A 23,919-nucleotide genomic window follows, 5' to 3' on the forward strand; every position below is an offset into this window, starting at 1 on the left:
GCTCAAGAAATCAATCTTTCGTTTATGCAAGCTCAATTTAGAACAGTCTGGCCAACAAATCTGCACACATTGTTCAGTAACAGCATTGGCACAATAACAAACAGGGCACACACTGGTGGAGCTGGAACATTTTTATTTGTAGCCTTGTTTCAAGGTGAGGGTAAGAGATAACAGAGCTCAGAATGCAATCTAGCATTACAATGTCTTAAATCACGTTTAGGACACGCATAATAGTTGCATGCATTTCAACAAGTACTGAAGCTACTGTGTGAAGAGATGGGAGATGGGATTGGTTTATTTTCTTATTCCATCCCTCCCACAAGGACAATCTATGTCTACAATTGGACAAGATCCAACAGTGCAGTGACCTCATGCCGCTTAAGGAGGATACACTGCCAAATATGGTTATGCAGAAGACGTTAGAGAAGTCAACCACAAAGGAGTGTATAGAATGTAAGGTATGCTCGTCCCATCCTCCTGTACACTAGACTAATTCTTTAGAATACCACAAACCTTCATGAACCCTATTTTAGACTATTTGTGATATTTGACAATTTAGATCACTGAATATAATTCAGACCAATTAACTTAATTTTACTGTGTATGAATCATGTCTAAGGTCAAAAGAGAAACAAAGAATAGCGAGGAGATTGACAGTATTTACCCTTTCAATTGAAGTCTTATTATCTCAAACTTAGTATGCAATCCAATAATAACCATGCCCTATGGTACTAGACTACAGAGAATAAGATACAGAATCAGTCAAATTTAACTGATCTAATTAGTCTTGTATGTTTTAAGGTGACAGCTAATAATTTATCTAGGAAGTGATATACCAAGTCCAAACAAGGTCCTCTCTTTTGGATGAGTCAGACACAAATAAGCTCCAAAGCCATCTGATTAGAATTAATCATGTTTTAATTGCCTACAAGAGGCAGGTTCCCAGGTTCAGTCTGTCAGTTGCATGAATTATGATTGACATGCGAAGTCCCCATGTGTTTTTTGTCTTTTAAGGACCTTACTGATCAATGTTTTATTATTTAGTTCCCACTGTGATGAGAAATGTGTTTTGGTACACACATGGGTGTTGAAGAACTGTTTGACTGACTAGCTGGCTGTGAGACTGGCTGTGAGGCTGGCTGTGAGGCTGGCTGGGAGGCTGGCTGTGAGGCTGGCTGTGAGGCTGGCTTGGAGGCTGGCTGGGAGGCTTGCTGGGAGGCTGGCTGTGAGGCTGGCTGGCAGGCTGGCTGGGAGGCTGGCTGGGAGGCTGGCTGGAAGGCTGGCTGGGAGGCTGGCTGTGAGGCTGGCTGTGAGGCTGGCTGGAAGGCTGGCTGTGAGGCTGGCTGTGAGGCTGGCTGGGAGGCTGGCTGGGAGGCTGGCTGTGAGGCTGGCTGGAAGGCTGGCTGTGAGGCTGGCTGGGAGGCTGGCTGTGAGGCTGGCTGTGAGGCTGGCTGGGAGGCTGGCTGTGAGGCTGGCTGGAAGGCTGGCTGGGAGGCTGCCTGGGAGGCTGGTTGGAAGGCTGGCTGGGAGGCTGGCTGGAAGGCTGGCTGTGAGGTTGGCTCTGGCTAACCATCTGACTGACTGTCTGCTGTCTGACTGTCTGGAAATATTGTAAAACTGAATCCCATGGTAGAACAGAGAGAACAAGAAATAGAGTGAACAGAGGCTGAAAGAGAGAGAGAGAGAGAGAGAGAGAGAGAGAGAGGGAGAGAGAGAGAGAGAGGGAGAGAGAGAGAGAGTCAGATGCAGAGAACCAACAGCTGGATCACAGTACTGTGTTGGAAGCTTGAACTCAAGGACAGGGAATCTGCTCCTACTCTTCCACACCTTTATGTCACGTATTTACCAAGGTGTTTTGTATGTGTGATGGAGCTGGCACACTGGCCAGAGGCCAGGCTCCACACACATCCGTATGTTTAGGGGTAGGATGGTCTCAGCATGTGGAGGAGGGGAACTGCTCTGTCCAGAGAACTTCAGACCATACAAGGCCACATGCATTGGTCACTGTTATGTGTTTGTTGAAGTATGTCAAGGGGACTGATCCCAGTAACCCCATGAGCACACACTCTCACACACACACACACTCTCTCTCTCACACACACACACACACACTCTCTCTCTCTCACACACACACACACACACTCTCACACACACACCATCACAGATACACACATTTCCCTGTGCGTGAGCACTCACACAATCACAAGGCCAATTAAATCTGTGAGCGCCTGAAGACAAGCCACATTCTCATTTCTCTTTGATTGTTGGACGAAATCACAACATCCGAGATCCTGTTTGTTTTAGTGTCATTGGGCTGTGTGTTTACACTCACCCTTTGACCATATAACTTCAGTCATTAACTTAAATAGGAACTTTACTTTGAGACACAATTGAATCACTACGTTACTGTAACTGCCTGTGATTATATCTGCGAAGACACTTAGGTTTCACCAGGCAGAGTTTGTGCCGACCAATGAATGTGAGCTCCGCTTTGTTCTGGAAATGTCTGCCTCCAGAGATGTGATACCTGATAGCTGATTGGTTTGAGGGATCCAGTCATCAATCAGCGCTAATTACAGATACCCAAGAGGCCCCTCCCTCTGTCTGGGCAGATCATTACCAAGAAAATGATATTTAATTAAGAATTACCATTTCCTTCTCCCACCTACACTCTCTGGCTATAGACACAAGGGATCAGCAGAGAGAGAGACCAATGAGATTAACTTCTAAAACTAAACAAGGGAAAATGGGCTGGTAACCTGTTGCTCTAATGAAGGTGCGTGATCGCTGTTCAGTCAAGACAACAGTCAAGGCAAACTGGATATGACTACTTGTGGTTTATATAGATATCTGACATATCAATGAGCATTTCCGCACTGTATTTGGATTTTTTGCAGTAGCATTATTAAATGAACTAGAGAGGGTACAATTTCTGGGGAAATTGTAGGGTGTGCTTGCTTGCGTCGGTTGCACAGGGGTCCGTTTTTTAATGACATTTTTACAACTGATATTTCTGTATTTTATATAAAAATGCATACTTATTATTTATAAAGATGACATAGATTTAAAAGCATTTTCTTTTGCTGCTCATTTACAACTCAAAATACGAGTTAAGTGTAGAATGAAATATGATGTCTTCTCATTTCCCCTGCAAGAGGCAGCCTCATAGCTGAATCAACGAATAAATTTGGCAGACCGGTGTAAAAATTGACCTAATCTCTATGACTTAAACGTCCTTTTAAGTTTTCCCTTCTCGTGATATTTTCAGGCATTTAGCCTACTCATATTGCATTCATTCATTAATAAAGAACCCCCTTTGAAGATTATTCTACGACGTTACCGGCAGTAGAAGATGGAATCTCGATTCAAACATTACCATCTGCTAACTGAAAAAATGCCCCCAAAAACGTAAATAAGCTTGACATTTATTTAGTGGAAAATCGCTCATTCATAAAAAGCTCACTGGTAGCGATCATTGTCAGTAACAACGCAAAATGCGATATAGCCCTGTGTGGAGAAGCTGCCCCGGTAAATTCTACTACAGTACAGTACTAGACTACTGCTGTGTTCGTCTTGGTAGCGATTGCGCTGGTTGAATTCGATTGAACGTTCCGTTGTACGGTTTAGGCTGAAATTAATTATTTTCATCAACAGATTGACAAAGTTTAGGCTGTGGCAATGAAGTTCGGGTTAGTAGTCAGATAGTTTCACCTATTGAAAGACTTTTGATTTAAGTAAGGGGAGTGCGGAACATGTTCTGTCGCCGTTTGACTTCCTAAACAGCTGTGTACTGTAGATGTTTTTGTAGTGTGTCTCGCGTAAGCTACAGCGTTGCAGTGAGCAACACTGGTTTGAAACCACAGGTAATGATAATTTCACCAACAAATCGTTTACTTGTAATGTAATGTCATAATAAATCCTACAACGAAAATTTATTTGTGAGGAATGTTTATTTTAACGATTGAAAACAGATGCATCATAGATCACTGTAGTAGCTATGTGTTGCCCGGGCCACAGAGGCTAATGTCATGCTAATGCTTCAGTGAAATAGTAGACTACCGTTTCCGAAAGTAGATGTGGGCCTACTTCCTTAATAATGTCAGCTAATATTGTACATTACATTTCACAATTGTGTTTCACATCACAAAGTAAAATGAGTAAATAGTTATCACCCTGGCCTCTTTGCTTGTGGCGTTTCTGAAGCTGCCTTGCAGTAAAGCTATAGTTAGCCTAGCTATCCCCCAAGTTAACAGATGCGAAACGAATGTTCTGCTACAGGTAGTCACGCGTGTTTTCGTGACGTAGTGACGTTAGTAACGTCAGTGACTGTGGCTAGCAAATTAGCCACCGTTAGCTTCACTTTTTGCCACAAAAACGTAATTTCCACTTAAACCATGCAACGGAACGTAAATAAAAATACAAGCAACTCAATCACTACCAAGACAAAACTTTTGACACCTAGGTTGTCTATGTAGGCCAAATATTGACAAAGATTTAGGGGGGCAAAAATAAATAATAAATATATATGTGAGAGAACAAAGGTTGTGCTCTCGCCGAAGGCTTGAGCACACCCAAATATGAGAGCATGGTCTAATGTTCACAATGTAATTATGGACAGGCAGATTCATATATTTCATGACTGTTAGCCAGTGCCTAGGAAACAAAGTTTATCTGATTGTTCTTAAATATCCAGCCATAATTTCTGCTCTTAATGGGTTTGTTTAAACATCAAATTATTAACACGTGTGTTTATGTTTCACATTGTCATGGAACCTGCAGGTGGGCTCGTTGAAAACACACGAAGAGTTGCAAATCAAAACACAGCAATCAAAACACAGCAATCAACTTTCTCCAACAGTCCCATATGTGGAAAACACAGAGAGAGAGTCTTTACATCCAACACAGTACACATTATTGATGACTGAGGACAAAGTCCGCTGTAATATCATTAACCCAATCCCTGTGATCAAATTGAGGACAAGGTCAACCAAGGTTAATATTGGCTATATTTAGAGGTGCTGAAGAAAGGGTGTGTATGTGTGTGTGTGCTTGTTTGTTTGTTTGTTTTTGCAGGGTTCTAGGATATGATGCTTGTCTACCATGGCCTCAATAGAACCTGAGTCAGTTCATTTGGTAGCTAAGGTAAACATTCTTCTATCTTCCAAGTGAGGACACAGGGCCAGTATTTACCTTTTAAAGCGACATCTTGGACCAACTAGGCATGGATGTAAGCAGATGTTACTGGTCCCACTGTGTTGCAATGTGACTGGAACAGTCACACAGCCAGACCCAAAGCATCCCTCCATCCTTCCCTCCTGTCATCCCTTTCTCCTCTCCTCCTGGTCACACCTGATCCAACTTTAATGACTCGCATCTGCTTTCTCTTTGAAGTCCAGATCTGTATTCAGTAGAGACATAATGAAGCAATCAGACAAGACTATTGGAGTACCCAGCCCTGCATAAGAACAGGCTAAACGAGCATGAGTCGACAGAAAATTTAACAGCATAAATAAGATGATGTATATCTCCTGGTGTAGCTTAGTGTAGCACCTGTTTCCTGAACTTGACAAAAAAACGGAAATTTCAGTATCATTTTTGAACATTGAATTTGCTGATATTTAGCATATTGAGAGTGGAGCACGTTGTTGACAGTGTATCCTGGCAGTTGCTTTGTTTGTACAGGTCTGGCATCAGCCTCACATCTAACCAGGCATGTTTTGGCTTCCTCTTAAATGCCTGTTTCAGCATTTTGCACAGCCTGATGGACCATTTTAATGATTCCATTAAACACACAGCAGACTGACCTCAGCTCATTATAAACTGACTCTGATATCACGGTTAAAATCAGCAATTATGTAGAAAATAATGTTCAACCAGGTATAAACAAACATGCTTACAATGTTTTCTTGAACCCATAATGTGTACGGGTAGAATTGGGAAACTATAACTGAGAGAATAAAATAAACTGACATGGAATCTGGTGATAAGTTAACTGTCAGTCTCAACTGAAACATCTTCAATGCCTCTTTGACAAATGCCATATTCCACTGAATATCTCTCTCCCTCTCTCTCTGCTTGATAGGAACTAAGTTTGGTTCATCTAAAGTGAAGCTCACGAATGGGAGTTTAGACTGCCATATCATCAAAGACCAACTTAACACAGATATACAAGCATTCTACCACACTTAGGGAAACATTTGTCGAGCCAAGTGTTGTTGAAGGAATGAGGTCAAGATGTGTGGCAAACAAAATTATTTAGTTTGTGTTTAAATCTGTGAAATAAACACATCCTCACATTCATCCCCCTAAAGTGAGTTCAGAGTGTGCGGTCTTTATAGAAACATCATTGCCAGCCAAGTGACAAAGTGTGTATGTTTTAGAAGGCTGAGGGGGATGAGGCAAATGAATCACCGGTGACAGAGTTTACAGCATGACAATCAAACAGTGGAAAGTCTGTGTTAGAGCATCAAACTAGACAGGCAGACTTCAGCATCCACATAATCAGATGGTTATGGTAAACAGTCTTTTATGTATGTTTCTCTTTGAAAGACTGGATTAGAGTTGGAGGTTGGGAAGTTCTGTGAGTAGTGTGCCCTACTCAAGCTGTCTGTGTTTGTATGAGAATGGTCATTTCACAAATTATGACTGCGTCCTTAATACTCGTGTTGGAATTCTTAAAAGTCAAATAAACACAGCTCAGCTTCAAATAAACTGAATTTAGGGAAGCATTAGAGGATGAAATAAGAGTCAAATTCAGCAACACAACAATTAGCAGTTTTATAAATGTTCTCTAGAGTATATTATTCCAGATCTAAAATGTGTACACGTAAATACTATAAACAGGGTTGAATGAATACATTAACAAATTAATAAAAGTCAGTCCTCCTGAAGCCAATGTCATTTCATGCTTAAGTGTATATTTTAACAGAAAATTCTTCCTACCCAGTACCCTGTATATGACGGACTTCACACAATCACATCTGTCATGCCCCACCTTCAAAACACTCAGGACTGTGGGAAACTTTATTGCAACCAACAACCTGTCAGTTCAGGACATCCAAACCCATCACAGCAATACTAAACCAAGATGAACAGACATACCCCTCTGTATGTTGGCATTTTACCATACCTTTGTTATTCCTATCACATTTCAAGCAAAAGTAAACCAATGTAAACATTGAGTTAAGTGATCTCAGCCGTGATAAACAGTCTCACTCCGCTCATTACAGCCAGAGAACCTTCGCGGAACCAGTCCGTCGGCGTTGCCTAATCAGGCTTCTTAACCGACAGCTCAGCCACTCCACACTCCTCCCTGCCTCCCTATGTGCCAACAATGCCGTCTGCCTCGCTGACTCTCCATGTGGATGGCTCAGAGCAAGTCAGGCCATTACAGACAAATCACACCAAAACATTGTTTAGAAGACCTGTAACTAACTGGGGCCTCTGCCCCCTATTATTTTACTCCTCTTCTGTTCTGTTCTTGTCTTCCCTTCTCTTCTTTAAGGTTCCCCATGATAGTGTGTGGTGGGAGGTCTGGACATTAAACAATAAGGGTGAATCCCTGTGATGTTCTCTTGCTGTTTTGCTTAACGTTCTCGATTTCAATCGATTCATTCTTTAATAGAGCTTCAGTGTTGCTTTTGGTGAAACTTGATAGCTGTCAGGGAAGTATGAACTGCACCTTATCATCACAGTGGAGACAGGAGAGAGGGGAGAGGAGAAAAGAGAGGGAAAGGGAGAGACGAGAGGAGAGAGGAGAAGTGAGGGACAATTAAGGTTCTCAGAAAGCAGACTCCCTCCACAGCACCACCACTAACAACATCCCTTTTCCATCATTATCTCTTTCTGTGTGTGTATGACAGTATGCAGTTCCCTTGATTAGCATTACATTGCTATGCTCGTTATTTTCTTCCAGAAGGCTTGGGTTCACACCTGTGGCCATCACCTGCTTCAGAGAGGAAGGAAGTCTCAAGGTGGGGAGGAGTCTGTCACCATGGCGGTACCTCCCAGGTTGACCATCTTAGGCAAAACCAAAGAATCATATTGGAGTCGTCACCATGACAACACACTGGCCTGTCTAAAGGCGCTGAGATTCGATGTTTAGAAGCTCAGAAAGCAAATCATAACAATATTAAAACATTCTTTGTGTAAAAAATGTTTTTATATAGTTGTGTCATTTTAAGTGCACATTATACAGAACAGGCGTCTAGGATCAAACTAAGGAACAGAAAATAACTGTTTGTTACCCAGAAAGGCTTTGCTTCACCATCCCTCGTCTTCATCCATCTGCTTCTGTGTTGGTTCCAATTACTCAGGGCTGACTGGACCAGATGTGTGCTGGTACCGTGGTTTCTAAGTGGTTTGGATCTAAATGGTCTGGTTCCCATTCACAACATGAATGGGTTTGGCTCTGGGCCTGCATTCCAACCAAACTCCAGCCGCGGTTGAGACAAACAGTGAAATAGGAGGGCAGGAAGTTTATTTTAATGTAAGTGGCATTGAGGGACATCTTTTTAAACCGTGTGTCTAAGGTCTTTGTCGGATGTACTTTAGATACAGTATGTCAACGTTTCATAAAGGGACACCTGACTTAAATATTCAATTTAGCCTTGTAGCTGCATGCAGGACACCTACTGTGTTTAAATGGCTCTGTGATTGGATTAGCTGATTAGATCTGTACTCCATGCTCCCTCCTCTCCATCTTGATGTATCCATGGCGATGTGCATGATTGAGTTAGTAAATAAAAGAAGGTAGGAAGGAAAGAAGGAAAGAAGGAAGGAAGGAAGGAAGGAAGGAAGGAAGGAAGGAGGAAGGAGATAATCAAGAATCCAAAAGAATGGACTAGTTTTTCCTGTGTGTACCCTGGAGGCTGGTTATGGGGCCACACTGGTAGGTGCTGGGTGTTAGAGGTGACACCGAGACAGTCAGACACATATAGACAGGTCTGTCACTTCTGGGCTCTAATCCCTCATCAGACACCTGCGGCACATCTGACAACTACAGTTGTACTGACACACATACACACATGCACAGATAGAAACTAACACGCACACACACACATAATAAATAAATAAATACAACAATCAGACAGGTGATTCACTTTGTATATGTATAGAGAACATGCTGTTCAGAAGACATGACTTAAGAGTCTAACATATGATCATTTGCTTTCATTAGGGTCAAACATGTACCGACAGTAAATGTTCACACTGGATATGAGAATGTACAGTATATGACTGAAACTGTGACTGCAATCAGTGTAAAAGAAATTGCGCTTGTGAAATGGGAAACCCTCCTTGCTTGCAAATGAATGACCTTGTACCCAATCAACATGCAATACTACTGTGATTGGATCAAAGCATTAGCGGACTGTAAATGTGTTGGAGTCCATCTCAGAATGTCCTCAATCTAATGGGTCTAATTGCATATGCACAGCCTGCAGTAATGTGTGTGGAGAATATCATGGTTGAATGCTTTTTCCAATATTCCTGTTATCAACTCTCTGCTTTGTCTGCCCTTCAGACACAGACAGAAAGAGAGAGAGAGAGAGAGAGAGAGAGAGAGGGGAGAGTGAGAGAGAGAGAGAGAGAGAGAGGGGAGAGTGAGAGAGAGAGAGAGAGAGAGAGAGAGGGGAGAGTGAGAGAGAGAGAGAGAGAGAGAGAGGGGAGAGTGAGAGAGAGAGAGAGAGAGAGAGAGAGAGAGAGAGAGAGAGAGAGAGAGAGAGAGAGAGAGAGAGAGAGAGAGAGAGAGAGAGAGAGGAGAAATAATGTGTGAAAGACATAGGTAAGCATATATCTAAAAAGTATTTCCAATCATACTCAGAAACTTACCAAACAACCCCTCGGAGCCTACCTTTCAAGAGTCTTCAGGGCATTCTACTCATAAAGGAAGTGGTTGTCTTCCTGCCTCAACAGATTGGGGAGGGAGTGAGTTAGGGAGGGGATAAGGGAAGGAGAGATGGATGTGTCCAGGAGATAGACGGAGGGGCTGACAGGTCTGTCTGCAGTGATAAGACCTTTACCTGTTATCTCTCTTCACCCACTGGAGGTGAGAGGTTCCACATCAAAAAAAGAAGGATGGGAGAAGTGGACGCCGAGAGGAAGTGAGGGAGGGAGGGATGTTGGGATGGAAGAAGAACAGGGAACCAAGAGGGTAATGTGAAAAAGCAGAGACCCATGGGAGTTTTTGAAAAACTTTTAAAAGGTTGAAAAGACTAGAGAAGAGAGACTTGAGGAAACAAGAAAGTGTTTTTTTATGTAACCTTGTTCCGAGCTCTGAAGGTTTGTGACTACCTGTGGATGGGGCTTGACTTTAGCTCATCTGTTTATACTGGGTGGCATTCAAATAGAGTAGGATATGAACTGTGGAACCGATGCAAGTTATGAAACAATATCACTGTACAGGTTCTATAGAAGAAAGGGTTTGAAGGGATTCTTTTTAGGCAGGGTGCTTCATGTTTACTTCTAACACTAGCACCTATCAACTCCACTCCTCTCCTCCCATGAGAGTTCTCAAACTGTTCCTCAGAGCTGCACTAATCACCTATAGGTTCTATAGAACCAGGTCAGTCTTTTTGCTGAGAGAAAACTGGAGCAGAGATTGGTGCCCTGTCAGGTGACTACCCTGTTTCTAGTCAAACAGGTCATGAAGTGCAACTGGTGTTTGTGTGTGTGTGTGTGTGTGTGTGTGTGTGTGTGTGTGTGTGTGTGTGTGAGTGAGAGAAAGAGAGTGAGTGCTTGAAACACACACCTGCCTGCCACCAGCACTCCCACTTCCTCCAAACTGAGAACACTCTTGAGTTCAGGCATCTGTTTCATGGTCTACAAGAAGGTTTTTAGAAAAAAAACACGACATGTGTGACGGTTTAGTATTCTGTATTACAGTGCAAACTCTCAGTCCACTCCAGGTATGGTGTGTGTGTGGGTAGGGATAATGACTGTAATGATACATTGCCTCTAGTTATTTTCAGAAAGCCTACGAAGGGTAACTAACATTCAAATCCCAGTATAGCCTTTACCATCTGCCATCTCAGTTACACAAGATTTTTTACATGTATTTTCTCCCTTTTTCAATTACCTCAAAAACACTTATATCCCCAGTACAATCAAACTGCCCCTGGCATTCAATCTCCACCTGTGGTAGCCAGTCAATGAGTTCTATTTGTCAGGCCAGTGTGGGCGTTCCGAGACCACAATCCAATCAGAGCCAATGATTTGATAGATGGCTGTGGTCATGGCAAACATAATAAGATGTCCTCTGGATCAACACAGGGAGGAAGAGAGATGGAGAGACAACTGCTTCACTGCCTTACTGGCAGAGGAACAAGTCAACTTTCTATTACTTGACTTCTGTTTCTCTAAGTCTATCTCTACTGTATTGAGTGTGTGGTGTTGGTTGTCTTTGTAAACACAGTCACACAAACACACACACCAAGTGTTGCAGTATGTGTTTGCATGTGGCTTTAGCAAGTGGCTTGCTAATGACACAGCAGGAACATATACCGTAATTGAAATCATGTGGACACATCCCCCTCACACAGACTGCCCATACACAAATGGTCTTTGTATGCATTTAGTACAGTATGCAGATTAGCTGTGTGTACCCTTCATACCAGTTTAGCTGGAAGTTGTTTCAGACAGGCGAAAGGGAAGGCATTTACCCCACTCTTCAAGAACCATGATTCTAATTAGTGTGGACTGATTCCTGGTTCCTGTCCATTACTAGTATGAAGACTAGGGTGAGATCCTTTCAGGGCTGGGAGTGAGCTGGCTCAGCACAGCACGCTGCACTGCAGCACACTAATCACATTTGTTCTGGTCACAGCTGGTTTAACACAGGTCATATATTCATTGACTATTGTCGGTGTTACAGGATGGATGTTATCTCCATGTTATCACATGTGCTATATCATTAGCACATGTGTGATGCGTGCGGGTGAATGAATGACAAATTCAAAACAAAGATAGATTAGTCCTTATTTCCTATGTAGCCACAGCTTCCTCTGAACAGAGGAAAATGCTGCACAATCTAGCAGAGGACAGGCACTATGCTATTCTGGTGTATGCTATATACACTATACAGGTCCATATTGGCTTTGATAACAAAGATGCTGTTTGCTATTGATTAGACCAGGAAAGCTGTTGACCTCTCGGCTGCACTATGTGTTGCAAGGATGTGCACCCCCTGTTGGTAGATGTAGTTCCTGCCCTAACCAATGTTATTAATGCATAACTCTGCATTGCAGCATTTTTATTTACTGTGGCCACAGTCTTTAAGCATGCAGAGTAGACAAGGCTATTTAAATAGAGCTGAGAGCTCCAGTCCTCAGCCCCATGATATTCTACCCAGCAGCGATGATACAGAAGAGCTCAGCTGTGTGTGTTTACTCCTGGGCCCTCATTATCACAGAGATACCCAACACGAAGACCTGCTCTGATCTCACCCTGCATGTGAGATGACTGGGTCCTGCTGTAGGTTTGCATGCTGTAAAGGTTAAGCCAGTGAAGTCATACATTGCTTATGAGCAGTTTAACTTTTTTGCAGTGATACCGATAAATCTATTGATGGCACCTATTGACGTGAACTTCTTCGAACTGGTTGAGCATTTTAGAAATGCAGGGGCTCCTTCCCTCCCAGACTGGCACAGCAAAAACGCTCTCTTCTCCACACGTGAATAATAAATAATCATTTATTTTTCAAAATCATGCAAATCCATTTGTCTCAGAGCCAAGTCCTGCTTTCCAACGTTCTCTCTTTCTCTCACACAGTCATTTACTTACAGCTCCACAGGGTAAACTAGTTTGTGACAGAATCCATTAATCAATTGTTGTCATGGTGCTGTGAGTTTGGTAAACAAGTTTCTCCACATGAGTAAAATATCACTTATTGTCTTAGAGCGCTGATGCCAGTTCACTGTTATTGCAATGCTTTCACATTATTATAATTATCTTCAATACAGGAAGGAAAGCTATTGTGTCATAGATGGTATGGGGGATGAGGTTATGCAGTATGGTATGTTGGACAAAAAAATGTAACTTGAACCCATTGTAATATACTTATACAGAAACACTATCTCATACAGTCAGTAGCATAGGATACATGCTGCAGTGTTCGACCATTTAGAAATGTAAATACTAAACTTACACCAAAACCTCTTGTTCGTTAAACTCCTTAACTTTATTTGCAAATAATTGTCATCTGGATGTGGTGACAGAAGGAAGCAGGCTTGTATGAAGTCACTTGACAATGGTGCTGGCCTTCATAGGGAAGGATATTGCTTCAGCAAAAATCAATGTGTCATAGAATTGTCACTTAGAATGTTAGAAAAACCAATGCTGGCGGGAATGGCAGAAGCAGATGATCAAATATTTTATCCGGATGCATTCTTGGCCGATGACGTCGTAATAAGAGTTGTTGATTTACAATGTAGGCCACAACACTTGGAATACTAGTATAGAGATAACCTTAAATAATCTTAAAACTAGAAAACATTTTTGTGTGACATAGAGATTATCTTGCGACTTTAGTTCTTAAACTTTTTCATTAAACTTGCATAATAAACATGCAATAAAACATATGATTTTTTCTGAGATAGTTTTTTGTAGAACTTGTATATAAAGAGTTACTCTGTTGCTGTATTGCATAAGAGCATCACCAAAATAAAAAAAACTAACAACTAAAGAAGGGGTGAGAGGTGTCTAAGCCTGATATGAATACCCTACCTTGTCCTGGAGGGCACATATTATCTCTCTCTCCCTTACTTCCTGTCTTCTGTCCGTCAAATCACTTTGTTTATGTTTCTATACCGAACTCTCGCTGACACTTCCTTATCTACCTCTACTACACACACCCATTCTCTCTCTGTCTCTATCTCACACAGTACACACATCACTCACGCTCACAAAGACACCCGGTCAGTCATTCAATAGTGGCCTGACCTCCACATCAGTGGTTGATGTGAAGAGCAGCCCAGCGTGTATCCTCCCTGTGGCTTGCATAGCTCAACCCCCCCCCCCCCCGGCTTGGTAAGGCACTGTTTCCCCCCCTCTCTACCCTCTCGTCTCCCTGCCAGCCTGCCCTTGACTGCCTTTCACAGGCTTCCATGTGTACACACATACACACACACACACACTCACACACAGCAAACCGTATAGGCCTACATACAGTGTGCGTAGGTATACATTGTTCCTCCTGTGTCGTGTCCATAGCTCAATCCCGAGGCTGAAGAGAAGACATTGCAACACTGCAAACCTCCTCCAACTCTGAATGGAGCCCTGATAACAAATCTGACATCGCACAACATCGCTGTTCGTCAATGTCCTTCTGCCTTCTCGTCCAGCCCCTTCCTCCTCCATCCTGTCAGTCTTCTTCAATACCTTTCTTCTTTCCACACATCTCTCCTCCCAATTTTTTGCTTGTCAATGTGAATTATTAAAGCAAATGTAAAGTAATGCACATAGTCCCCACCTCTCCAGCACTGGCCTTGTGCTCTGCCCCCCCCCCTCCCTCCCCAACCCCCCAGGGACACCAGTAGACAGTAGCGTTATTATCATATATGTACAGAGTCTGAAAAGCATTCCAAACAAAGTGGGAAGTCGGAAGGCGACGGGAGGCCTCGAGCGACGTACGGAGAGGTAAGAAAGAGTCCGTTATCTCTCTGGTTTCAGTTGAGCTGGTCTTCGTACTGTTTCCGGAAGCAGTCTCCAGCAGGGAAGAACTCCCAGCAGCGCTCCTGGTACATCTTCCACACGTAAGACTCCTGGGGGGGAACCAGGGTGAGACCAGGGTGAGGAGAGCAGTAGAGAGCACACTGTACTACATCCCAGAACAATACTGTATGTTAGAAAATGTGCCGTCTGCCACTACAGGCGAGAGAACATGTTGTCGGAGGGCTGGGGAGGTGTTTACCTGTCCTGTGTGCTCTGTTTCGTCTTTGTTGATGAGGTACATCACGAAAAATCTGGAACAAAGACATAAAGGTGTCAGTCAGAGAGAGATAGAAAAAAACAGCGATGGAAAGGATGGAGAGGTAGAGGGAGGGGTGGTGGTAGAGAGAGGAGGTGGCAATAGTGACAGAGGGGGGTGGGAAGAGAGATAGAAGTAGAAAGAGGTATCTACTCACAGATAGTTGGCCAGGTTGTGCTCCTGCAATGTGTGTGTCTCGAAGCCGTGAGGTACCGTGTCAAAGTAGTCGTTCCCTATCCCGCAGATGAAGCACTTGGTCTGAATGACAAACACAACGAGTATCTGATGCTGTTAGACAACCACACCCAGGACCATCCATGTCATAGTGTGTCTCTGTGTCTGCGTGTCCTCACCTCCATGTCTTCCTTCACCTGCTCCTGCTGATCTCTCAGCTCACCGAACGCGTCGATGATCAAACCTGACCAGAGGAGACAGCAGGGACTGGTTGTCAGAATGTCTAACTTCCCCTAACACCACAGACCAGCTCAGTATCAGAATATCACCGACCACCCCCGGAATTCAAGTTTTTTTTTTTACAACAGTATCTTTATAGGAGATATCTTATGAGCCTATTGACATTTTCTGACACCCTTGTTCCTACGGGGGTCAAAGGTGACATGAGAGATCATCCTCACCCTGGATGATGGCCAAGAGGATGACAATGACAAAGAAAAAGAAGGTGATGTCGAAGATGATCCGGTAGATCTCGTACTCGTCGCCGGCCGGATCTTCGATTTGGTCACCGATTCCCCCGCCAGCACGCACGCCCACATACATATGGAACATGTAGCACTGGAAAGAGAGAGAAAGTGAGAGTAAGAGACAGAGAGAGAGAGACAGACAGACAGACAGACAAAAAAGAGGCAGGGAAGGAGAGAGAGATTGAGAGGGACAAACGAGAGGTCTGCAGAGATTGCATTTTGCCTCTAAACCCCAGGGCGCTCCCCTCTCTGGGCCAAACCTTTCATTCTCTTAATTCCTCTTTCTGTTTCACTGATGCATGGCCGACATTAGGAAACAGACCAATTTCAAATCCAGCATATTAGCAGTTTTCTTGTCTAAACTGTATGAAGCTCCTGTATTTCCATAAAAGAGCGTAGCTTTCTCATGGTGTATGTGTGCTCCATGGTGAGTGTGTGAGTATGTGTGTGTTTGTGTGTCATTGTGAGGGGTTTAGGTTGAGGCTTATCCCTGTGAAGGCGTCCGGGTCGGGGGGGGGGGGGGGGGGGGGCAGACCAGTGGCCCCCATCCATCTAAGTCCTTCCTTTGTCCCTCCCCCCCCCGAAAGAGGAAGAGGCTAGTCCCTTGTTCAAAGACAGCCTCTCCTTAATAGGAAGCTACAACGGTGGAGGGCAGGTTGCGGATGGCTGACTCAAGAGGGATTAGAACTGGGGAGGGGAGGGGGGGGGGGCACGGGCAGTGATCTGTGATCCTACTGTCCCCTGGTATGTCTGTCACTGTAGAACTTTCAAACACACACACGCACACACGCACATGCACAGGCTGCAGGACCCTTATATAGCTCTCTGTTCAAATGATGGCATTAAAGTCTAGATTCCTCATATCCGTTGGTTCTGCTTCACTCTACCTCGTCTCTCTCTCTTTCTCTTTTTCTCACCTAACCCATTTTTAAGTCCCTATAATCCAAAGGTCTCTCTATAATAGAGGTCTCTTAACCTCATTTGGGCTTCCTGTATAACAGAAGGTCAGGTACCAATAGCTACTGTATATCATTCTGATGTTGAGTAAATGCCTTCAACAATCCCCCCTAACCCTACATGCAGAATGGCTGGATACACCCCCTCCCTGGCCTGCTATAGCTGCCCAGACCCTGGTGTAATAACCGTGGCTGGCCACACACTGGGCCAGAGACAACAGAAAACAATGGAGGTTAATGCACGCCTTGTCTCATTCTCATTTCAAACAGACCTCTATTTGGTCTCCATTAGTGAAGGGGGGTAATTACCCTGCTAAGCCAATCAAAGGGCTCTAATTGTGATGGCACTGAGTGTCAGGGAATCCTGGGTAATTAGCGGCACATGGCGGAGATTGTGATTAATTAGCGCAGGAGGTTTTCTAACGAGCCACGTTCTTAACAAGCTGACTCCATTTGTACTGCAATCAGGGTGACAGAGAGAGGAGGGTTTCTGACACGCCACAGCTGCTTTCAGAGGGGTCTCTCTTCAGTCAGGGTTTCCAAACTAACACCTGAACCACAGGAGAATGCTAGAGGGTTGACATAGAGAATCTAACGCCAGTCCCTTGTGTGGCGGGAGGACACTCACTGTCAGCATGTCGTCACACTTCATGTCGGGTGACTCTCCGTCTTCACTCTTGTTGTAGAATTTACGGAAGAAATTGAACGCTACCACCGTGTAGAGGTACACAACCACAGCTAGAAGGCCTACTGTCAACACCAACTAGAGGGGAGGAGAGAGAGCGAGAGAGAGAGCAAGAGCGAGAGGGATGAGTCAGCAAGTTGTAGAGGAGTGTTAAAACAGTCTGTCCTCTTAAGAATGTTTGTTTGACCTGTTTGCCGTTGTGTGTGACGGAGGAGAGGATTGTGCGTAGCGTCTTAAAGCCCATGGCGATGTCCAGCAGGTGAGCAGCAAAGAAGAAGTTGTTGTAGTGTCCCAGGATGGACATGGTCATGTACCAGGCTAGGTACAGGAAGGACTGCGGACACACACACACACACAGTTAGGGTCATGTGTTATCTGAATGTTTACTGAGGTTTGCTATGATAAGATCACTAAATAAGGTATACATATAAGCTATACTGTACTTACATTATCAGTGAAGACCACTCCGAGTTTCCAGATTTGGTACTTCACATCAATGGAGTTAAGCCTAGGATTGGTCAGAGGAGATGGAAAAGAGGGGGCTTTTTTTTTAAGTTAAACATTTTCTGCTACTGTGGCTTCTGCCATCAACGCCGGAAGTCACACATTAAACTATAATTGGTCATTACTGCCATCTTCAGACAGAGAAATGTAAAGGGCAACAGAAGATCTCTGTCAAAACAACTCTCCCTCTCCTTCTAGATCCTGAACCTCAAACTTTATTCAAGTTTAAGACTTTCCCAAATGTTTTCTTTTCCTCTATGGTAATACAGAAAGTGTTCCTCTCTTTGAGCTTCAATTAGTGAAGTGAGTGGGCTGAGAAGGGGTCCTATTGGCAGTGACACAAGACAGCCTTCCTCCACCCACCACCCACCCACTCACTCTTTCCTTATTCAGCCCTGGAATAAGGAAAGCTCTTTTCTTACAGAAAGATTCACATGGCTGCAAACACCCTCTCCTCTGCTGTAGTCTGGCACGGGTCTAACTCTTCTCCCCTCCTGTCCTCTCCTGACCTTTCCTCTCCTCTCCGGTTTGCTTCTGTCCTTCTCCTTCTCTCCCCCCCTTTTCTCTCGTATTCCCATATTCTCCTCTGCTCCCCTTCTCCTCCGCTGTCCTCTTCTCCCCCCCAGACTTACACAGCAGCTAGCGAGCTGTCTTTCTTGGGCTTCCTCTTCTCGTGGGCGACGCTGAAGTCCAGGGCAGCCTTGTCCATCCCCAGCAGCTCACTGATGCGGTCATGGCCGTAGAACTCCCCGTACTTATCCATCACCTGAGGGGGCAGGGGGGGGCACAGACACCTCAGGTACACATGCTTCCAATACCTAGAGTGCTCCACTGACCAAAACCACACACACTTGCCCAAATATGTCGAAGGCGATTCAGATTCGGGTGCATTCTAGGTTACACTGCACAACTTGCCTTACCCCAGGATGACCTGCAATATGTTTATGGTGTTCCATGTAAATTACATAAAATGAATCCCAGATGATCAATTATCATAACTTCGTGGCAAAATGTCAATTACAGTACTTATGTGAGTAATCAATAAGACACACATGGCTGACTCTAAATGAGCCTCCACATTCATAACCCTGCACAGGAGAACCACAAAAACATGGAAAACACACTTTGTCTTCGGCTCACCTTCCTTTTCACAAACTTATCCCAGTAATTATTTGGAAAAGATCTGAAAAACACGAACAAACAAAAAGTTCATGAGAATTCTCAGTATGAAGTTAACGAACACACCATCACATGTTATGGTCATACTGCAGCCAGATGTTTACATACAGGTGTAATTGTCTTCAATGTGGCATTCATCTGCATAGAGCAATAATCAGGTCAAAGCGGCTTATGATTGGTGGGTCTGAGGCGCTGAGGTCGGCATTGCTGTTAGCTTTGACATTTAGCTAGGGGCCCATTAAACCAGCCTGCAGAGCCTGTGTGACCTTACTGTGGCTGTCATTACTCCAGAAGAGCCATGGCGAATAGCTGGCTAATGATTGTTAATGGACTAAGCTGTAATGGATACTCCGAGAGGCCTTTCAGTCTCTCTGAATACAGCCCTGGCTCATAGCAGCTCTGTCCAGGGTCACAGCTTAGAATAGACCGGAAAACACAGACACACACACCCACACAGGCTGAGATGAGCATGTCAGCGCTGGTTAGTCTAGCCCTTCCATACATGGACCACATGGTGGGACAGACTCACTGAGTGTTGATGACCAGGCGGTCCCACTGGCCCTTGATGTCGTCCTCAGATGGCTGCTCTGTGATGTAGAGTCCATCAAACTCCAGCTTCCTGGCCACCTCCTTCTCACGCTTGAAGATCACCAGCGGGACCTGATCGGCAGACAGGTGTGAGAGGCAGAGGCAACAGTCGAGAGGGACAGTATGATGACACCATTAACCCCACGGTTAATGGTGTCCACTCTTCTGACACTCTATTCAGGAGGGCAGCGTATCTATTCCACCAGCGAGGCAGAACTATCGGAGAGCCTACCTTCAGGCAGTAGTAGCCGATGATGCAGAAGAAGGAGATGACGGTGTGCAGGACGGCCAGGATGCGCAGGGTGGGCTCCATGTAGCCGCTGCTCTCCTCCAGTACAAAGTGGACCGTCACTGGCCTCTGGGGCTCCCCACCCTCCGTGAGGGTGTCCCACTGGACGCTGGGATCTGACTGGCTGCTGGTGTACACCACCTCCCTCTCCTCCACCACTGCTGAGGATGTGGAGACCTGGGGGGGGGGGGGGGGGGAGGGGGGATCATTATGGACGTCTATCCAGGCGTGCTCACAAAACAAAGAGAGATACAGAAATGATCCTGAGATATACTGAGATTATTTGTTCAATGGCTTCAAATGGAAGGATACTAGGATCAAGTTTGATTACTTGGTTACCTTGTAAAAGAGGAGGATGAAGTTGATGGCAAAGGCAACAAACAGAGCCAGCATTCTCATGTTGTAGAAGTTCCTTGCAAAATAATTCTATGGGAAACGGACAAGCAGCATAATTAGGAGAGTGAGTGTGTGTCAGTGTCTGCACGTGTGTGTGTGTTTGTGTCCAATGTACCAGCAGTTTCCTTTGGTAGGCGATGATCTTTTTCCAGAAGGCAGACTCCTGAAGGTCAGGTTCATCTGATTTGGATGTATGGTGCTGCCTGACCTTGTGCTTGGGCTTCTCTTGCTTCTGTTTCTCCTGCTTCTCTCCGCCCTCACCCCTAGGAGGAGGCACAGATGGGCAAAACTAAGTGGTGCATTAACAAATTGACTATGTTGACTTATGACTAAGTCCTGGTGTAAATCAAGCTTTCAAAATACATTTAACAGAATAATAATATTAGTTAGCATTGGGTGTAATGTCAGCAGTATTACATGAATCACCAATCGGACACAATTGACAACGAGCAGATCCACTGGGTTGCACTGCAAAAACTGCAAATGACTCTGCTTTTAGGACAGACAGGATCTTCCACCTACTCTGCTTTCTCTGGCTCACACTTGCTCTCCTCCGTGCCCACTTTGTCTTCCTCGGAGGAGGAGGGGATCTTAGCCTGTGACAGGAGAGGGGGCAGACATTAAACTGGCAAAGCTCTACATCACGATAATGTGAGGTGATGATGGTGATGGCTCATAGGCACTCTGAGGCCCATTATGTCTCTGCCTGCTGGGAGGGCAATGGACCAGGAAGGAGGGAGGATGGGGGGAAAGGAGAGAACGAGAGATACTGTGGCAATATATAGAGCTTTTTTACATTTTATTTGTATATATACAGTATGGAGTGAGAGAAAGAACAAGAGAGAGTGAGAGAACGACATTTGGAGGAAAGAAAGACCGTGAGAGAGAGATGGGGAGTAATCATTTCAAATGATGGTCTCTGTATGCCAGTTGTACTCAGTATCTTATGAATGATTTGATCCGTAAGGCTAGAAATATAAATCGTTTTCAACAACAACAACAACAACAACAACATCCTGCCATTACCGTGTGTCTCCTCCTCAGCTCAGGGGACGGGGTGGGGACAGGGGGCACAGGGGAGTTGAGCAAATCCGTCAGGCTGGCGTTGGGGTTGTGGGGGGTGATCTTATACTGCCCTCCCTCCCTCCTCAGGTCCAGGCCAAAGATGTCAGAGAGTAGCTCCGTCTCGTCTGTGTTCACCGCCAGATCAGCCAGGTCCTTCTCAGCGGAGGCCCGGTCCATTGGCCGTCTCTCTCCACCCTCTTCCTCCCCCTCTCCCCTCACATCGTCCTGGGTGGGGTCCGGCATGTTGGCAAGGAGTTCCGACACCTGAGAAGATGAGGTGGGCTTGTAAAAAACCTGCTTTGTTGCCACCGAGCTACTACACAACAAAACAAATCCAACGGACCTTTACGTTGAGTACCTTGATGGTTTTGGCCCCTTCTACTAGGCTTCCTCCAAGGAAGGTGTTGTGTACGATCCTGAAGAAGCCTCGGGTCACAGAGAAGGCAAAGTGGAGCAAGCCCAGCAGCAAGCTCCAGTAGAAACCCACGAGCGTGGTCACCATGTCCTTCACTGTCATCTTCTTCATCCTCTTCACCTGCTTCTTCAGGCTCTTCATAGATAGAACCTGACAGGAATTATGTCACATTCAGCCTTGAAAAGTGAACTTGAGCTATATATAAGCAAATATTCAATGTTTGGGTGACATTTGGGGGCATTGGAGATACCACAGAGGATAAGTAATAGCTTGTACCTTCATGAGAAGCATGATGTTGTATCGGAGGGCCATGAGCGCCGTCCTCACTGTGGTAACGGAGAAGAAGCCCATCTCTGGGTTCTCCTCTTCCGGCTTCTCCTTCTCGTTCTCCTCCTTACTGGCCGAGCGCTCGCCTGCGTCCGACATCTGAGCCGCCAACTGCATCTCGAAGATGGTGTCCTCACAGAAGTTCACAAAGAGCTCCATCTTCTCCTTCTCACCTCCCTCGTTTACGACGTCAAAGATGAACTGTCTCTTGGACTCTTTCACCTGAAGAAGACATTTTACATTTATGATTTTTGATTATCTGCTTACTGGAATTTTTTTTTTTATATGATATAATTAAATAAGCTAGAGTTGAAGTCAGAGAAGTATAAAAATAATTAAACAACCAGACTGTTTAGCCCACTAACCTGGGGCTTCTCCCACTGGGTCCTGCTGGACTCTGAGATCTCAAAGTAGACCCTCTCGATGCGCTTGGCACTGCCCATGATCTCGATGCGCCCCAGGTATGGCTGGAAGTAGTTGAGTACGGACTCTGCCAGCTCCAGGAAAGTCTGCAGGCGCGTGTCATGGGGCATGTGCTCCGACAGGTTGGTCAGCAGCACAGCCACATTGAAGCCGATGTCCTTGGCGGGCTCGTGGAAACGCTCCACAAACTCCTCGTAGTCCAGGAGCTCGTTCTCGTCGGGCTCGGCACAGGAGAGCAGGAACTCGGTCTCAGACTGGGTGTAGTGCTTGTGGCTCTCCATGGCCTTGTGGAAGTCCCGCTTGGAGATCACCCCCTTGCCGTCGGGGTCGTACTCCTTGAAGGCATCGGAGGAGGTGAGGTCTTTCAGCTTGAGGAACATGTCAAAGAACTTGAGGATCATCTCCACGTTGTTGGAGGACTCCACCAGCATGTCCACCATCTGCTTCCCGATGGTGCCGTTGACCACGTTCCCTTCCAGCATGGACAGCAGCATCACCACCATGTCCTTCTGAAGATCCATCAGTTCCTTCAGCAGCTCTATCTGACTGGAGTCCTGGGAAACATTTAGTCATTTTTAGTCATTTAGCAGACGCTCTTATCCAGAGTGACTTACAGTAAGTACAGGGGCAAGTAGGGTGAAGTGCCTTGCCCAAGGACACAACGTCATTTGGCATGGCCGGGAATAGAACTGGAAACCTTCAGATTACTAGCCCGATTCCCTAACCGTTTAGCCACCTGACTCCCACAAACATGACAGCTACATCACCCACAACCTGAACTCTGTGTTTGAGCCCATATGGGTCCTGATGAAGTATGTAGCATACGGTTTACGGTACGTGTATGGTAGAAAAGGCTGACTGGCTGACATGAAGACTGATGGAGACTTGGGAGACGTTTCCTGCTGCTCACCTGTGACAGCTTCATCTGCATGTGAGCGAAGACATGGAGGAAACCAACGACTGCGTCCCACAGTCTGCTGTGAGCTAGACTTTGTTGGTTCCCTGTACACGGGCCCTGAAACGACAACATAGCAAACTACTCTTAAAAATGCAACATTTTAAATCCACTTACAAATCGATGGGGAAGGACACCAATACATATTGTAATAGCATATATGAGCATGTTCTGGATTAGTGTCAATAAACTTTGAAAACAAGAATACTCAAGTAGAAATGAATATTGTGAGTTGGACTAGAAGGACTAAGCAATTGAGAAGCCCAAACCAATCTGGCAATGGCTAAATATTGCAATACTTAATACTACTCTTTGCCAAACATCTCTGTTGCCAAAAAAATCCTAACAGAAATTTGAGTGTTGACTGATTCATAGGGTTACTAGAGGACATAAAAATGTGTTTGCATTATTGGGTTGAGTGTTGGTGCATGTGCAACCGACAAATGGTGAGTTGATTAGATCAAAGTGGAC

At 44.9% G+C, this 23,919-nt stretch overlaps 2 protein-coding genes across 2 annotated transcripts in view; one reads left to right on the top strand and one right to left on the bottom strand.

The window, feature by feature from the left end:
* The window catches only part of rgs7b (regulator of G protein signaling 7b), a 183,524-nt gene that overhangs the window by 102,593 nt on the left and 57,012 nt on the right, over nt 1-23,919 (top strand). The window lies entirely within an intron of this gene.
* Nucleotides 13,154-23,919, bottom strand: part of ryr2a (ryanodine receptor 2a (cardiac)) — an 89,480-nt gene continuing 78,714 nt past the window's right edge. The window contains 20 exon segments of the mRNA XM_062475381.1: nt 13,154-14,759; nt 14,909-14,960; nt 15,123-15,223; nt 15,319-15,383; nt 15,601-15,757; nt 17,251-17,385; nt 17,495-17,641; nt 17,755-17,815; nt 18,444-18,577; nt 18,952-18,994; nt 19,520-19,650; nt 19,811-20,044; nt 20,207-20,293; nt 20,379-20,526; nt 20,786-20,859; nt 21,290-21,592; nt 21,687-21,893; nt 22,020-22,292; nt 22,436-23,047; nt 23,404-23,508. Of these exon segments, the coding sequence (XP_062331365.1) occupies nt 14,664-14,759; nt 14,909-14,960; nt 15,123-15,223; nt 15,319-15,383; nt 15,601-15,757; nt 17,251-17,385; nt 17,495-17,641; nt 17,755-17,815; nt 18,444-18,577; nt 18,952-18,994; nt 19,520-19,650; nt 19,811-20,044; nt 20,207-20,293; nt 20,379-20,526; nt 20,786-20,859; nt 21,290-21,592; nt 21,687-21,893; nt 22,020-22,292; nt 22,436-23,047; nt 23,404-23,508 (3,165 nt within the window). The 3' untranslated portion in view covers nt 13,154-14,663.

The sequence above is a fragment of the Osmerus eperlanus genome, chromosome 12 (genome assembly GCF_963692335.1).
Source record: "Osmerus eperlanus chromosome 12, fOsmEpe2.1, whole genome shotgun sequence".
In the NCBI taxonomy this organism is placed as follows: domain Eukaryota; kingdom Metazoa; phylum Chordata; class Actinopteri; order Osmeriformes; family Osmeridae; genus Osmerus; species Osmerus eperlanus.